This window comes from Tympanuchus pallidicinctus, unplaced genomic scaffold, assembly GCF_026119805.1.
Source record: "Tympanuchus pallidicinctus isolate F22 unplaced genomic scaffold, pur_lepc_1.0 scaffold17, whole genome shotgun sequence".
Lineage (NCBI taxonomy): Eukaryota > Metazoa > Chordata > Aves > Galliformes > Phasianidae > Tympanuchus > Tympanuchus pallidicinctus.
In genome coordinates, this window is record NW_026294690.1 from 4,325,921 (window position 1) to 4,344,604 (window position 18,684).

The window sequence follows — 18,684 nt, forward strand, 5'->3', positions numbered from 1 at the left end:
ATTAAACAAAAAGGAAATAGTGAAGGAACAGAAAGGAAGGAGAAATAAAAAGATAATGCTTGCAGCAATAATCAGCACGGAGCTATTAGCTTTTGGCTTGAAGGGATCTTAACTGGGAACCAAAGTAACAAGGTAGAAACAGGGAAAGGGATACATACACTTGGGGATGAGAACAAAAGGTCTGCACAGAGAAGGCTGGGCAGATAAAAAAAATGAGTAGGGTGTAGGCACAGTTTGGACAAGAAGATTTAAAGAGAGGTCATCCTCATAAGAATAGTTGGATCACAGGTCTGACTGACATACAGAATAGCAGAGCAGTCAACAGCTCTTGCAAACAAGTTAATAAAAAACTTCTGAAAGCAGACAATACTATGTGTCTCTTTCAAACTTGCTGAGTGGGATCTAGAGAGAGACATCTGAATGGTGCCAAGGAGAGTGAAAGGCTGAACTTTTCAATGATGGAGAGAAAAATCTGGTACTTGGATTCGTGTGTCTGGGGAAATCACAGATGAAGTTGGAGGGAGAGAAGTGGATTAAGAAATAAAGTCCTTTATAGCAATGAAAAAGTGAGACAAAAACAAGACACTCCAGAAACAACAAGGGAGTGAGGATGAAAGTGAAGGAAGTGTAAATAATCAGAGATATAAAGAAAACATGATTAATTGAAGAGCATGGGCAAACAGGACAAAAGCACCTGACGCCTAGAAAGATGCAGGCAAAGTGCTTGTTAGACAAGTGCAGTAATCCCAAGTCAGCAGAGAAAGAGGGGTATTTCAGTTGATTTCAGTGAAAGAAAGTGCAGTGGAAAAGAAAATCCAGAAACAACTTATCAGCACAATGGAAAAGGCTGCAGAGGAAAGGAGTACGATGCGATAATTTGTTGAAAACCAAGTCAAGAGCTTTTATTTTTTCAGATAGGAGAGAGTAAAGCATACATGCACTGTGAATAAGGCTAATGACAAGCATGTTGTATTCAATATACGTCCTCAAAAGCCACAACATGTTTAAATTCCTTCAACTGCACCTATACTGCAGCTTCTACTGGAGGATGCCTAAATCCTTTGTTGAGATAGCCATACAAAATGCTAACTGTTAAGTGTTCAGTTTAGATAGAGTTCTGATCTTATTTCTCATTTACAACAGTAAAATCTTCCCAGTGAATTTCAGCTATTTGATCAGAGGAATCATCAAAGTACCATTTATTTTTAATGTGTTTGTTTAGCACCTTGCGTTCTTACTGCACTTGTTTTGTGTGTGGAAAGCATGAAGAGCTACATCTCCACACAGAAACTTGCCACCTATAAAACAATAAGCTTAAAGCAAAACCTTGGCATTTAGCGTTATGTTTTTTGTCTTCTTGATACGTAAATCCTCTCTAACATGGAAACATTCTAAAAAGAAATCTGTTAATAATAGTATTTGAATTGAAAGCTAGCAAACATAAGAAATTAAACAGGAAAAGTCTAACTTGACTGTATCTTGAACCTAAAAAGTCCATCATGTTACAAATTCTGATATAAAAAGAGTATGCAACATCTAAACATAGTAAAAGGAACCAATCAGAATCTGTTATAATGGAAAACTTTCAAACACTGAAAACAGACCAACCTTCTGAGTGACTCCAAATCACGTTAGTTATCAAAGCTACATATTTATACGTACACACATATGTATCTCCTGTCGCTCTGTAATGCTTCTTCAGTTCACAAGCCCAAGAGGTCTATACCAACCATCTTCTACCAAGATTAACTACCAGCCCTATTTCATCCCATCAGGTTTTCAGCTTCCAGCAGCACCACTGGGTGCTCAGACAGAACCAGCCTAATTGCTACTCCACGCTACTGATAGCAGTCACAGCACTGAGTCATAACTGAGCAGGGATGAAGAAGGCCAGCATCCTGCCCCAAAATGCCCCATCCCCATTCTCCACACTTGCGCCATTTTGCAGCAACTGTTCAGCCCAGTGGCTTGCTAAAAAACCCCAACACAATGCAAGAGTAGATGCTACCAAATTCTACCAAGATGGGCCAGATCTGTTGGCCATTTGTGACTTGCAGCGGCCTTTTGTAAATACAGCCTGACATCAAATATCATGATGGTAACTGTGATATTGACCAGAAGAAAGAGAAACATAAGGGATGTAAACGAAGCAAAATCAGAAATACCCTTAAGAGTAGGCATACGGGAAAACAGAAATAAAGAACAAGTATTAGAAAAGCCTTATAAATGCTCACGGATTACTGCAGCAATAGGGACAGATTACTGCCAGACCTCACACAGTTCTACATAATAATCCGTAATGTCACTGCACAGAGAACATCACAGGGATCTCAACTCTCCAAAAAAGTTATGCCACAAGAAGAATGTGGAGCACTTGACAGGTCGCTGTGCTTCGTTTTAACTACGAGATTCCCATCGTTTCGTATTGCTGATAACCCTGCAGCAGCAGTGAAAAGGAACGTGAGCTGCCCTCACAGCTTCTCTCGTCAGCAAAACGGCTGTTAAATTCCCACTTTCAGAAAAGAGGTGCACAGGTGTCACCTGCTGTCAGCCTGGCCTGAAACTTAATTACTTCTGATGATACCTGGGAAACAAACTCAGCCTCACCAGGGAAACTGAATCTGCTCTGCTACAGACTAAAAAACGCTCTACAAACAGAATATACTAGATGCAGAGTGAAAAGGCTTTAGCAGTGCCCTTAGGACTCGTTCAACAAGATTTGCACCACAGAACCTTCTGCTGCTGGTGGAATTCCATAACAAAAATACACTCCATCGAAGCCAAGGTGTGAATTTAAGATGGCAGTCGAAACGCTGCTTTGCTGGTCCCACAGCTGTGCAACAGGCTTCCAGACAGAAACTTAGGGCGGCTTGTTTCCCAGCAGCCGGCTTCAGCACCTTCTGCTGTGATGGTGCGGCGCGGCGGGCCGTGAGGGCGCTCCGCAGCCAGGAGGAGCCTGAGGGCACGGCACGGCGCGGCACGGCAGCCGCCGCTCGCCCGAGGCAGGACCCAACCCGGCAGAGAAAGCCGCCCCTTCGCCGCGGCTCCAGGCCCCGCGGGCAGGCACGGGGCAGCCCGTTACCCGGGGCGGCGCCGCGCCCGCTCCTCCCAGCCCGCACCGACGCACGCAGGGGCGCCCGGCGCGGCTCGGCAGAAGTCCCGCGGCGCCGGGAGTTCCCCCGCTCCGGCAGGACGGCGGCGCTCCGCCTGTCAGCACCCGCCAGCACTCCTCTCGGCGCCCCGGGGCCCGCCGCCCCCGAGGGCCACCTGTCCCCTTCCTCCCGCCTCCCCGCTTCCGCCCCGCCGCGGCCGGGCTCACTCACCAGCGTGCTCTCGGGCGGGCGGGAGGCGGCGCGGCCGCGGGGCCGGGCGGGCGGCGGCGGCGGAGCGGGGCGGCGGCGGGCGGGGGCGGAGGGCCGCTTGTTTACTCCCGGGCCGGGGCGGCGAGCCCGGGAGCGGAGCGGAGCAGGCGCCGCTGGCCCCGGCGCCGCTCGCTGCACGGGCCCGGGGAGGAATCCCAGGAATGATGGAATTCTGCTGCTAGCAGGTGGGGAGAGCGGGGCGGCCCCATTGGCCGGGCCGGGCTATGAGGTCAGCATAATTAGGGTAATGAGGCGCTGACATCATATCCTCGCAGGTAGCAGAGCGCGGCGCGGGCGGCGACGAGGAAGCGGAGCCGCGGCCAGGCCCCGCCCGCACGGAGCGCCCCCACGGCGGCTGCGGGAGGCGGGGCGGGGCGGCACCCGCGGGGCTCGCGCGGTGGGGAAGGGCGGAGAGCAGGTAGGGACGGACGGCGCCCAGCGCTTCGGGAACTGTGGGAAACCGGCGGTTCTCTGGAGAACAAAGCCAAGCACGCTTAAAAGCAAACGCAGCGCACGCCTTTAGAATTAAAGCGTTCTATCAGGCGGCAGCTGAGAAAGTCGCTCACCGGCCCCCGTCAGCTCAGTGCGAGCGGCAGAAAGCAGCATTTCCAGCCCTGCAGCCCCCGGCCGCAAATCCCATTTGCCGTTACTACAGCTCCGCATTGATTTCCTGTTTACGACTCATTACTCCCGAAGCGCGGTAGGTTTGTTGGTGGGAGCAGTTGTTTTTTTTTCCAAGTCCCTCCTTGCAGTTGCTGTGACTCATTCAGCCCTCTGAGAAAGTAGCCAAAAATCGACGTGTGAAATGAAAGCTGAGTGACTGCCTCGGTCGACAAGGAGCTCTCCGACACATCCAGACCCCCAGAGCCGGGTCTCCATTAGTTCCAAGCAGCCCACGTTAGTCATGGCCACCACGCACCCCTGCGCACCATCCACTCCTGCACCATCCCCCATGACCTGCAGGAACGCTCATTCCAAACCCCCAATTTTCAAGACTTGAGCTCTTCAGGAGCGTATCAACACACCGAGCCTGCCCTCAGTCATGTCACGAAATGAAGCTGTCAGACTCGTGCATATGAAAGAACCATTTATCAGAAGCTGAGATCATATGACTTACCAAGGATCAAACAGAGCATAAGCGCACTAATTAAAGACCTTACCTGATAAAACAACTAAGAGATAAGAAAACCCATCAACTCCAGATGCACCACGGGAGTCAGCGCTGTGGTGATGTGGTGGGACCTGGAAAGGACACCGGGCAGCAGCAAAACATCTCAGTACAGTTATGCGCATGATATTTCTTAGTCAGCTCATGCTTCCTTCTCTCAAATATGTGTCAAATGTATATTCTAACACATGCATAAAGAGATAAAAAGCAGCACAGCTGTCTTTCTTTACTGAAGGGAAAAAAAAAAAAAAAAAAAAAAAAGCACCAAGATAGAGGAAGATTTATTTTAGCTTCTGAAAACGGTTCTTAAGCACAAAGGAGGGGAGGAAGCACAACTCCCACACTTACACAGCACGGCCACCAATGCAGAAGCCCCACCAAGTGGTGTGGGGAGGATGCATGGAAACAAACGGCCAGAGACAAACCCTGCATCCTGATGCTGCATAAGTTAGAGCCTGTGATGGGGCTGTGCTCACCAACTCCAATTTTAAAATCTGTCAAAATCATGCCACTGGTATTGAAGCCTTTTCATATCCTTGCAAGGACAGGTCATGAGATCTCAGGGCCACCAAAAGCTAGCCATAAATGCATTCCAAACACTAAATGAACTCCAGATTCAGACTAAGCACTTAGTATAGCCAATGGACTGATTTCAGAGGCTAAAAAAGTGAAAGGCAAGAAGTATGACAAACAATATTTTATACGTCTTTAACTGTTAACCTATGATATTTATAACAATATAGGATAGTAGTTACAGGTTGGTTTTTGTTGTTCTATTATTTTGATATTTTAATACTGAACTGGAAAGTATTTTCACTACCAGGAAGAACAGGAATTTTATTTTTTAATTTTTGGAAAAATGGTAGTCAAAATAGTGATGTAAAAAAAAATATTTAAAGCACCAAACAAGAAAAAAGACTTTGAACTAGGGAAAACAAAACCGCAGGCACTGAGAAAAGATCTCAAATAGACACTGGTAAGTATCATGAAGATGAATTGCTGTAGACTAATTACAAACCTTTTCAATATGTATCTTCAAGGAAAAAGTACACCACTCCTGTTTACAACTGCTGGAGGGGAAGAAGGAGGAAAAGTTTCTTTGTTAAGGAGAGCTCCTGAGATGAGGAGGAGCCTGAAAAACAGAGGTCAAAACAGCTTTTGATCCTTGCATATGCTATTACAGCCCCCAGCAGAAGTTTTAGAAGAGTATTTATTAAACCATCTAAGGAGTCTGAGGAAACATCAGCCTCTGGGGAAGATGACCCTATGCATTCCTGCACAAACACTGCTAGTACAGACAGACTTCACCACTGAAGTTAGGCATCAGCAGTTGTTGAAACAACAATTATAAAAAAAAGAACAACTGTTAATTGTCAAAGCTGGAAATCACCAAAAACAAATCGTAGCAGCTATCAAACCATAAGAGAAACTTGTTTAAGGCACTGAACTCAACACATGCTAATATTTAGCGAAGCTGTTTAAAGGCAAATTCACAGATTAGTAAATCAAAAACAATCTTGTTTGATGAACAATATTTTGGCTTGCTTGGGTGTTACAATTTGTTTCTCATTTTGCACATACTTTGCAAGTAAATGGAATCAAAGGCTCTTTGCTGACTAAATGCCAGCAGAAACCAAACTTTGCTGAAACACGAAAACTGACCGAGACAGCTGACAGTTTATACCTGAACTCAAACGAAACATTTCAACCAGAATTTGGGCACCCAATAGAGAGCTTAAGGTGTGACTCAAATCCCACAACAGACCACAGTTGAATGGACACCTGTTCTTCCATGTGTATTAATGACTGAAAAGTGATAAGTGGGAAGGGGGTGGGGAGAGGAGGTAGTGAAATTCCAGTGGAATGACACACAGCGTTACTTCTACACTCCATGTGCCAGTGCAACAGAAGACTTACCTGAGGGATCCAGAGCAGTGAATGAGGACTGGAAGCAGGCAGCTGAGGCACAACACTATGGCACACCTGTGGACTGGGAGGAACCAGCAGACAAGAAAAGTGATTTCAAGTCAAGAGCTATGAGTGCATTCCAGTTACAGCAGTACTACCTAGATTTTCTGCTCAGGAGAATGCTTTCAGCCAAAGATTTGCTGCCCTGAACTTGTGTCAGCCCACGGTCCCTGAGCCCTCTGAACAGGTAGAATCAGCTCAATTTGACAAGAAGCTACTACTTCATAAGCAGCACAACCTGTTTTCTATGTACACTAAGAAATTTCCTGGAACATTTACCATTGCTTCATAGCTTGTTTTAAGGCGTTTAGGGAAAAAAACAAAAAAGAAAGAAAGAAAGAAAGAAAGAAAGAAGCTTCCTCCCTCGCCAGAAAAAGCAGAACAGAAAAAGGGAAATATATCAAACAGCTGTAGTCATACACAGGGAGATCTGATGTCCTAGCTCTGCAGACTCTCATTAATCCTGTAATTATTATTGAAATTAAGCTTAACATCTGTTCCACAACCAATTGAGAAAAATAAAACGTTTCCACAGTAATAACAGTTGGTTAAAAATGCCGTGGGCAAGTACTTCCTTGCATGTGGATCACAGCAGTGATATGTCTTACTACTGTCAGTGACATTAATGTTAACTAGACAGGGATACTCAGTGTGGAATGAGGCTCAAATCTGCTTTTGTTAAACCATTTTCAAGTGATTTCAGCTTATAAAAGTTACTAGTAGCAGGGGGTACACGTTGTGCTGTTTATTGAAGAAACACCCAACTCTGAAGAGATGGAGCTTTTTTCTTTAGGTGCCCATAGCATGCAGTAATTTGCCAGCAGGCATTCACTGCATGTTAAAGAGGAATTATCTGACTTCTTCCAGCTCCTTGCTCCAATTTCACTTTTGCTTTTTTGAGCAGCAGCAGTAAGAATACTTTCCAACACCACAGAAATACATGAAGCTACCTCAAGTCTAAACAGAAGGGTAAGACGTACTAGTAGAAACACAGCACAAAGATAATTAAGTCTGTGCCACAAAGCAAACATTTTTTCCAAAGCTATCACAGAACAACACTATACATACATCTCTCTGAAAGTAATACCTCCTATTTATTTCCATGGAAACTACAATAAATACAAAGAACATTGTGTTATATGGTAACAAACCGTAATTAAATATTGATGGGAAGGTTCAACCTCTACAGCCGTATCACCAACATCCACCTCTGAAGTGGGGGAGTCAACATAAAACGGGAGGCATTACTTTCAGAGCAGGCCTGTACATATCACAGACTACATAAGGAGTGTTATTCATTCACAGTACCTGTCAGTACAGTTATAATGCATACATCTATTTATATCTTCTTTAAATATTTTTTTTTTTATCAATGACAGCATCTTTTAAAACCATGTCAAAATACATTTTTATCTACAACAAATTACACAGCCTCACAAGCAAACAGACTTTCTTCAATGCCAAGACTGCTATACTTTGAATCTCAAGCTCTTCTCTGTAAAAGTTTGTTTGCACTGCATCTCAAAGCTATCATGTGAGAACACATCCAAATTCAAAACAACATGCCACATAAGATTTTAAGAGACGCTAATTTTTTCAAAGATAGTTTATTATTTCACTAGAACGTAATGTGTTAAATAGCAGTAATTCCAGACAGACTAGTCGATCCAAACTGTGAGTTGATGGAGTTGGTTATTTATTACCTGCTTCAAGACAAAGCTTGCCCTCTTCATTATTGTCTGCCCCATCATCCAAAGGAAGATTAAAAGAGACTCTGTAATTTCAGTTGGAGCAGGGTCAGAACAGAAGCATAATCTTAAAGCAAACAGTAAAATACTTCCCGAGCTGAACAGAAACATGAGCACCACTCACTGTTGTTTCAGAACATTTAACCACAGGTACTTTTGCTTGCTTTGTTCCAGGAAAGAAGATTGTACCCTATGGTGATTCCCATAAGATGAAAAAAGATGAGATACCTAAGCAGAAAAAGGAGTGTCAGATTGACAGATTAAAAGCACTCTTCAGCATTAACCCACTGGTTTTAATTTGTAGAAGTTTTGTCCAAGTTCATTAATAATGATAAAATGGACACAAATGGTTCACTGCAAAATCCCGAGTGATAAACTCAGTACAATCAGTGATACACAAATGTAGTTACATATTCTGAATAAGTTATACATTTTTCCCTGATTTTTCTCCCCTTCTTGTGCAGTTATCACATGCATCTAATAGATTTCACTTCCTGTTAGGTTCTTCTTATAATTTTCTCAGATAAAAAAACAAATTTTAGCAAATTTTATTTTTAACTGGGATCACTAAAATAATGAACAGGTTGCATTTCATGATCAGATGCAAAATTGCTTTGAGCTTATGTACTAAATCTGTGTAAACTACATAATTTACATATATTTCAAAGCTGCAAGAAAAAGTTTTTAGTCAACAGAACCGTTTCTAAATCAAAGACACTACCAGCAAATTACTAGATAAAATAACCTGCTATTGGAAAGATTCCTACCGAAATTACTAGAAAGCTAGAAAGGAAACAGAGATGCATCTTTAAATGATTAAACTAAGGATGAGGGTAAGAGTTTGCCATAAGCATGCAGAACATCCTCATCCAGGATGTGTATGTCTCAACACCAGACTTGTAAGGCAATTAAAGAAACGAGATCAACAAGACTTCATATGAAAATAGCTCAATTTTAAAAAGCCTCCCCTCAGAACGCAGTGCACTCCAACAGGGTCATGAGATGAGACACTGGGAGAGATGAGACATCGAGAGGATTCTGTAATCGGCTCCTCCCCCCTCTCCTGCACCCCTCTCAAGGCATTCAAAGCTACTGACTTCTTGGCTCTCAGTCTTGTCTTCTACAGGGACCGAGCCAGACGTTTCATCACTGCTAAGAGCAAGATAATTTGAGGATGGCAACATGAAGGAAAAAAAAACCACCACCACATACTGAATGTCTCCTTCTCATGTTTCACTACTGATTTTAAAATAGGAGGTTTGGAGAAACTTTGGCAGGAGACAGAGATTAAAAAAAAAAATCCACTCTGTGGGAACACAGCCTTCCACATTTACCGAGTAAACCAATAGAGCTAAATAGGCTCAGTATAAGAGAAGTAATACAAATTAATTCAATAAAGCTAAAATGACTCATTTAACTTAATGGTTTACTTAGTTCAGGGGAATAGAGGAGGTGTTTTAAACATGAGGCTCAAGACTTTCAAAGAGGGCCTGATGGTACAAAAAAAAAAAAAAAGACAGGTGAAGGAAGCAGGAGCCAGAACGTTATGTACAATTTATTGACTTCTAACAACAACCCCTTATGGTTGCAGCAGCTAAGAACCAAATTCTATTCAAATTTAAAATCAGGAAGAACCCTCATGATAGCCATTCCATTTGCATGAAGTTTCAGACATACCAGAATATTCATCGTTGCAGCTGCATGACCTTCATTTTCTCAGGAAAATATGAGCAACTGTCAAAACAGCTATCCAACATTGATGGGAAGGTTGTGGCAGAGCAAGGGATTGTGAAGGTAAAAGTGACACCAAGTTCTTAGGCTAGACTTAAAAGATGTAACTGAGATATTTGTTTATACATGAACAATGTAACTGTACAGTCTGAAGCTTCACCTTCATGTACTAAAACTGAACTCATTTCTTTTCTGATTTAAGAAGCCTGAATAAACTGTTAAAACATGCAGGAATAAAACACAGCCTCTTCTCTAAAGCAGGCAGGATCAGTTAACAGCCATGTTGTAGATTTTTATCTAGAAAACAAAAGGTAAACGAGGTCACTTGATACTTTGGTTTCATAACAGAGAGAAGGATCAGCTGTTTACCCAGACTAAAAAGATACCAGAAAATAGCTATACAAAGGTAATGTCTCTTCTTCCTGCAGTAGATAATACAAAGACAGCTAACTGTCCACACACTCGCAATATACGGCCAACAGAAGTGACCTCAAAAATAAAGAATGCTTTGTCCCCTGTAAACACCTTACCATTAAAAACTATCAGACACACACTGACCTGACATTCTGACCTTTAAAGCATATTTCAATTTCAATTCTATTTTTAAATTAATTGCTGGGAAAAGGCATGAGTCATAACCCTGGTTGGATCCCCCCCTACTGGATACTCACCAAGTGCTATGTTTGTTCTAAAGTTCCCTGAGGCAGAACAGGCTCCAGTATTATCTCTTCAATCAATTTAAAATAAAAAATAAAAAAATAATAAAAAAAAAAAGACCTTAGGAGTCAGCTCCCTAAACTGTCTGGGAATACTGGCCTCCATATCCACCTGTATCTCACTAGTTGGGCAAAGATGTTTGTTGCAAACATCAGAAAGCTATGGGATACTACAGAGGTCAGGCCTATAAAAGAAAGAAACCACACTTGTTCAGCTGTGTGCTACCTAGAGGCACCTTGTTTATGATAAGGCTGTTCCAATCCATCTGTCAGTCAAGTTAGCCAACAAGCAAGCTGAACCAAATGTAAAGAGAAATCACCCTGAAGTGCAGATGAGAAATACAGTGTCTACAATTGAAACAAAGTTAAATACATTAAAGACAGCCAATATTTGAAGGGTCCTACAGCCAGCCACCTGGAGAAACTTACTATTCAAATACTTGGGAAAAGGGGAAATAAAGTGATTAAGAACACATCTTATACACACTTATGGTTGAAGTCAGCACCTTGTGTGGCACAATTTTACGCACTCATCAGCTAAGAACAGCCAAACATCACAATGATAGTCAAATGGGTTGCTCAGAACTAAAGGCAAGTTAATAAAAAGACTCAACATCAAGAAGAAAGACTGTAAAAAGTAGAAACAAATCTATGGGTTATGCACCCGGTCATATTTTTATTCCCCATTCATCCGGTGTTGTGCAGTTTATTTCCTCTGAAGCATGAGATGAAGTTACACTCCACTGGCACTGTTCATCTCAGAGCCAGCCAGGCCCACAGTGCTGACTCACCTATGGAAATCCTTGGTACTTTGATTGGGCCCAGGCTCTTCAGCACAAAGAAGCCTTTTAAACATCAAGAAATAAATCATGTCCAGAAAAAGAGAGGATGGAGCATGAAACAATATCCACAGCAGAATGGCCAAGCCAGAAACGAGGGGTGTCTGAAGAACAGAACAAAAGGCTTGTGAATTAATTCAAGAACAATTAAAAAAATAAAGCAATATGGAAACAGAGCAGGGAGGTACAAACAGGAAAGTTACAAATGGAATGAAAAGCTGGTGTGACTATTTTCACAAAAGAACAAACACTGCACTGTGACAGAGTAACATTCTCATGTACTAACTTCCCATGCAACTAGTGATTTTAGTGAATTACAGCTGCACGACCATAAGAAATCACTTCCACATACTGTTGGGAAACTTCAAAAGCAACTAGCATGTCTGAAATCAATCTCTCTTCTCTTAAAAGTTTTACATAGCATAACGCTGTAACAACCGCATGAAGTATTTTATATTAACAATAGAGAGGAGTTCAGACTGTAAGCTGCTCTGGGCTATGATTCATTCATGGCTCTCTGCCAGAAAAATAAATACATTCAAGACCAATGGCCTCAAGGGGAAAGGTAGGCCACTTTTTAAAAAGCACAGAGATAAATGATTTACAGAACAGAATACAGTTTAAGATTTCAGCCTATATGGATTATGAGGAAGAACTTCACAAAGATTTACTACACAGAGTTGAATACTGGCAGTGTATCAACAGATGGAGTAAACTAGGAACTATTAAACTGGGATTTGCAAAACTCTCCCTAAAGAGCATGAAATGACCGGTTATATTGCTGTACACAAAGAAAGTTCACAAAGCCAAATCAAGATAGGCAATGGGTATTTTGTCCATGCAAGACAAACACAGCCAGTTCACATTACAGGCAAACTCCGCAGTAAAGAAACACCTGCACAGTGAAAGACCAATCCACCAGCACACAACAAACAGTTTAAAGGCTGGAAGGGTTTGATGCTGTACAACATCTGCTGCAATATAAAGTTTAATTAGCTACTAACAGCAAGCAGTACATCCTTATTTTTCTCAAAAAAAAAAAAAAATATATTTCTTGATTAAATGCCCTTGTTAGCTAGCAATGTTCAGAATTAAGATACCTCTGCTGTACAACAGGAGCTAAGGTCAATTCATTCTTACACATCGCATTGACTTCTAATTGTAATTTTTTGAACCACTACTTCACATTAGCAAGCACCTTCTAAGACACCAAAACCATTTCTAGATTTCTTACTTTAATATTCAGAACTTCATATTTTATTGGTTAATTTTAATTATTATATTTATATGTATTTATACAATAATCATATTTAATTGGCCAATGGTTTTACAAGAAAACTGTTGTTCTCTTCAATGCTTCAGCAGAGTTACAACTGCATTTCATCATTTAGAAGTTCCTAGATTAACTGCTGCCCATTCCCAAACTTAGCAGTAATGAGAAATTTAAGCCTTTAAGAAACACTTAGCATCTTATAATCCCTGATGCACTGAAAAGATGTTCCATTTAAAGCTCAGAAGGTGCACTTCTCAACTTAAAGAAGAGCCACAAACTCAAGGTAACAAAAAAAAAAAAAAAAAAGATCATTGAAGAGAACAATCTATTACTGCCTTCATAGTGCAGCCATTTCCCAACGGATCATGAATGTCCAACAATATTCATACAGCACACCATTTATTTTACATTTTTAAACTTCTGTAAATTCAAGCCCAGTCCCTATATTTGTTAGATCCAGAAGGGAATTAAATACTTATTTAAGCAATGGTAAGTATGCATGCACTTTAAGTCAAGCATGTGACTAAATGCTCTGCTTGTAGGAATTCTCAACCAGATGTTAAGCAATCTCATGACACATGATCTCTTTCAACCAGAGTTTGCAGCAACAGTAATTTATGAGCTAGTGGTTTTGCATCCCGTGGTACTGTTATTTAACCAAGCTTTAAAAGCCCCATCTTCACCTTTACACAGGAAGAAAGTATAAAAATAAAGACGCAGGTTGTCAGGAAGGTTTTGCCCCATGGTATTACTTCCCAGTGCGGGTCAAGATCTAAACCTTCACATAACTGCAGTACTACAGGGGAAGGGAGCTCCTTAAAATGGAAGGGCATCTCGTTCTGCTGCTGATCACTTTGTAATCGGGCCATATTGCTCATTCATTCTGTGGGTCAGTTACTGCTTCACCTGTGGACTACAGATGATTTTCTTCCCCTTCAGTTTGTACATTTTTGTCTTGCACTATGAAAATTTGGGATTCTAGCTGGAATGATAATTATAGAAATGTAACAGTTACATTTTCAGTTACAAAGAGGAGATAAATGACACAGAACTTCAGCTCCTAGCCTTAATTATCTAATCACACATTCAGTGGTATACATTGAATAATTTCCTAACAATTTCATGTGCAGTAACTGGAATTTCTAGAAGTTAATTCTGTTTTTCTACTTTCAGAAATTTTTTCAAAAGCTGACTACAAGAACAGAACTTACACACGAGAACATAGTTTCACTAAAATTCATCAAATCTGACAAGGACAATGGTGAGAAAATGATATATTAAACCATTATTCATTGTAGGCTTTAATTTAGTGGGTTATTTGCATACTAAGCCCTCCAGTAGATGGTGGCTCTCTTCCCCCCAATAATACAGAGGACCATATTAAAAATTCACAAACTGCTGGTGTAAAAACGGGTCTTGGCTCACAGACCTTCCCATATGCAATTTTCCCTATTGCATACTTCCCTTGGAACAAAAAATAAAAGCTGTTGCCTCATTAGATGAATGTATCAGGCCGTTTTGACAACGCTGCACTTCTCACTTGGCAGCGAGCTCATTCAAAAAGCCATGGCTCCCTTCCGAATTCTTTCTCGTGCTGTTCCTGTGTCCAAAAGCCTTCTATCCGTCAGGGTGCATTTCTACCACCAGCATCCATATTCTTTGTTCTCAAGAATTTTCCAAACATACAACTAAGTCAGTCATTATCTGACTTTCTTTCAACTATGGCGTATGTAAGAAATACAAGAAATAAGAAACTGCATGACAAGTTCAAATTCTCATTGCACACAAATTCCACTTTGAAGTGGATACGGTCTACTTTGTATAAAGCACTTCTAGATTATCCACAAAGGATCTCTTCATGCAAGCAAAAAAATAAAAAAATAAAAAAAATCCAACCAAAAACCAGGGTTAATTTCAGCAGTGGTTAAAATGCCTTCATCTTTTTTTTTTTTTTTCCTTCTCCAAATCAGGGACTTTGGCCTCTTAATAGAGATGCAGAATAGCATCTACACCAACATTGGTTTGCATTTCTGTAACTTCTGCGGAACAGAGCAGCACCAGGACAGCCAGCCTCCTAAGATCATGAAACGGACATAAAGGGTTTTGTCTTACAAACTCTAGATCTACTACCAACTGATGAGCAGTAATATGTGAAGAATGTCCTATGACTTCAGAAAGTGACTATTCCACTTCAGTATTTTTCTCAAAAAAAAAAATAAAAAATCTGAAGATTATTCAACTTTTGCCATTTTAAGATGATCCATACTCAGAAGTCCCCCCATCACTGATGCAAGCCTTACTCAGTCACATTAAATAGTACAATTTTTCCATATTTTTTTACATTTATGCTTTGAACTGATCCCTGAAAACCACAGCCAATTTCATTCCAATAATGTTTCATAAAGATCACCGAATCAAGCATACCTTGAGCAATGGCCCTACCAACCATATGATGCACAAGAAAAAAATACATGCTAACAAGGAAAGATATATTTCCACTTTTTACTTTAAAAAGAAAATTATTGTCATTTTCACAAACAGAATGAAAGTGTTCTTTCAAGTTACATTAAGAATAACATCCAAAGTTGCCCCACCTGCCAAGAAGTACCAAAAAGATCCTGTTTACAACAGATGCTTCAAATTTATTGTGTCACGTATCAGCACTGCCATAAATTTCCATTCCTTAATGGTATCACAGATGTGATGTAAGAATTCATGTGATGGTCCAACTTCTTCTTCACAACTCATTTAATTGAGCAAGTGTGAACAGGTTTTATACTTGTGGACATGATTTTCACAAGCCAAAAAAAGCCAATGAATTATAGAATAGGTATTTTTTTCCATACAATTCCTAATTTTAAAGCATTTTGATGAAATCCTTTGCCAAAAACATTTCATAAATGTACAAGTACATGCTGAAGGTGAACAAAAGCATGACTTCCCTTACAACTATGACACCTCTAACAATGCTTAGCTATGAGTTAGGCAGTTGTCACCTGAACCTCATTTAAAAGAAGATACAAATTTTACCAAATGAGCTTGGCAAGCTTCCAGGTCTTTTCCTGAGGTCCAACCTGCAGACAGACCCATTCAGTATCTTCAAAAAAAAAAAATAATAATCTAAGAATGAAATTGCAAGCATGGAAATAAATACATTTAAAGCTCTACGGACTCTGCAGTTCTGTGTCTGAGAGAATGACACTTCAAAAGACCCCTGGTGACATTTTCAAAAAATAGAGCTATCGATACATACAAAATAAATGGCTTTGGTTTTTATTGTATGTACAATTCATCACCTTCACTCAAGGTTTCTAAAAATTCCTTGAAAACGTAATTCATATACACTGTAAAAATTTATTTTAGTATTTACACAGTAATTCCTTTGCCCTACTGCCATCAAATCTCCCCTCTAATAAAAAAATTCTACTGCAGTAGTAAAAGTGGACAGGGAAGGTATTTGAACTGGCTTCTTCAGTAGACTTTCATCTTTGCAAGTGGGCTCAGCAACACCTGCAAAACATTTGGAGAAAAGGAACCCTTGTTTACCCATACGTAGCGTGCCAAGAGTCAAGATGTCTTCTTTAACCATCCTTTTGTCATTTTATACAATTTCTTCATACTGTAAGTTACAGATTTCTTTGCCCCTTAAAAAAAAAGGAAAAAAGACAAACATCAGAAAATATCAAAATTCTGGAAAGTTAACCCACATAATAGATTTTCAGTAAATTAACTGAAATATAAAGAATGACAATATCCTAAACCATCATGCAGACATGCAATAATCCTGCAATAACCTTGTCAGTCTTAACATGGTAAATAATGGCAGAAAAACAGTTCTAATACCATCAAAGCACACAAAAAATAGGATCATTCTGAAGGCCTGACAATGTTACTCAAAAGCACATACACAGAACAGGTGTAATATCTGTATAGATACATTTCAGAACTCCCAACCCAGTCTGTACTGATGGAAACATCTAAAACACAGCACTACCAAAATGTTCAGCACCTAAAGGCTTTTAAACCACCTTTGTCTGCCGCACACCCTCACCAAACCAGTATGCCATACTTTTCAACCCCTCCCTAAACTATTACTAGATAGCACACCCAGCTGAGTAGGATCATATTCCAGACTAGTAATGGACACCAGCAATTCAGTAACCTTCTATTATGCAGCTGGACACAGAACTATTTTAGAAGGATTCAGACCATTAGGCACACACACTAATTAACAGAGCACATCTGTGATAGGAATTTATTCATTGAAACACGTCACTGGAGACCATCACCACATTGTGCAGATCAGATTAGGGCTAATCCTCAAGAACCAGAGCTACACCCAAAGCTGGGAAGCCAAAGCTGTGCTGAATAGATAACAAGGAAGAAGAGAATGAGAGGTGAACCAGAAGACAGACAGGACAAAGGAACAGTCTGCTCAAGCAAGACAAGAGTACATGGCTGGTTGGCAAGTTCCATGCATCTAAATGCTACTTCACCAATTTTTCTAACAAGATTTTAGTTAGCCTTGCCTGATGCTGCACTGAGTCTGAGAGGCACTCAGTTGCTGTGCTGTAAAGTTTCTAAGTGCAACTTCACAATTGTGCAGCTAGAATTTAGAAGCACCACACTGATGCCCATCTTGATTAGACAGTCAAACACTGCACACCACAGAAAGTTTCCCAAATGTCAGTTCAGCCCCTATGGAGAAACAGCCCCAGAGCACTGCTACTGAAAGGCTTGCAAATAAGTGGAAAAGAGTATTGTTTCTTCATAGGAAATGTGCTCCCAGCTTCTGGGGTGGAAATCTGTTCTGGTTTCAACAAGTTGTAAAGTACACGATAACTTTCTTGACTATTTTGTTATTGCTTCATCCTAAGTAATGGCAGCTACCATTGCATAACTGAGGGAATAATGCATCTGCAAGAAATCAAATCTACTCAGCTTGCACAATGAAACAACATCTGTGTCCTTAGGTAAAAGCATCAACACTGAAATGATGATGGCTCTGGAAAACCATAAGGCACGTACCCAGATGAACTGAAGCAACATAAAATGAAAAGAAAAAATAACTGTAAGATGACAACAGAAGGCTAGAATTTGGCAACACTGCACAGACCTTAAGTATGCCATGGACTCCAGTATAAATAGTCTGGCACAAGGATCTTATCTGGAACAATTCTGCTTCAGAGAACTTGCCTAACTCTTATTTATAATATACCTCATATTAAGCCAGTGTATCTGTAATATTCTAATACCAGCCTGCAGATCCCCACAAAGCTTTGGTAAACAACATGCCCTTACTCTTGGCCTACAAAGGCAGGCTTTTCACAATTTCCATAAAGATACACTGCATTTTGCATTTTAGCTGGAAGATGCTCTCATTATCAGTAGTCTAGAGTCACAAAAATCAAATGAGCACGCAGTAATACAGAAAAGCACTAGCTGTACTCCAGAACAGCTACTTTAAAAGCCTGTCATAAATCATTCTGTATATTCTGTGTATAAAGAATTGTACTTTTGGTTTACTTAGGTGCAATTTAAAGAAACTCAAGGTGAGCTTTTGCAGAACAAAAAAAAAACAAAAAAAACCACCAACATCCATCCATATACTTCAACTTACATATGGGATGCATGTGATTCTGTAAGCTCACATTTTTCTACTTTTAATAGGCTTTCATTAAAAGCAAATGCACTAATGAGGTCAATGTTATTCTTCTGCAGCATCTCAAATAGCAAGTAAATAATCCTGTAAATTCCAGAACACCTCACACATCTGCATTAAAATTGCATGCAATGTAAGAATTCCAGTTGCAGAACAAGGCCAGACTTGAGCTCAGGCATAGCACATAAATGAAGTAAGTGGCTCCCATCTCAAAAGT

General features: G+C 40.6%; 2 protein-coding genes across 3 annotated transcripts in view; both read right to left on the reverse strand.

Annotated features, from left to right (window-relative positions):
• Positions 1 to 3,372, reverse strand: part of VGLL4 (vestigial like family member 4) — a 79,926-nt gene extending 76,554 nt beyond the window's left edge. Inside the window, exon 1 of the mRNA XM_052678354.1 lies at positions 3,324 to 3,372. The gene's annotated coding sequence lies outside the window, so the exon portion shown is untranslated. The remainder of the gene's footprint in view (positions 1 to 3,323) is intronic.
• Positions 3,373 to 8,177: 4,805 nt separating this feature from the next.
• The window catches only part of TAMM41 (TAM41 mitochondrial translocator assembly and maintenance homolog), a 28,961-nt gene continuing 18,454 nt past the window's right edge, over positions 8,178 to 18,684 (reverse strand). The window contains exons 8-9 of one of the 2 annotated variants that reach the window (XR_008205573.1): positions 11,485 to 16,449; positions 8,178 to 10,274 (exon numbers count right to left, since the gene is read on the reverse strand). Coding sequence is in view for 1 of the 2 variants with exons in the window: in XM_052678352.1 (XP_052534312.1) it covers positions 16,373 to 16,449 (77 nt within the window). In the remaining variant the exon portion in view is untranslated. Of the gene's footprint in view, positions 16,450 to 18,684 lie in introns of both variants that reach the window. The other variant, XM_052678352.1, reaches the window with a different exon arrangement.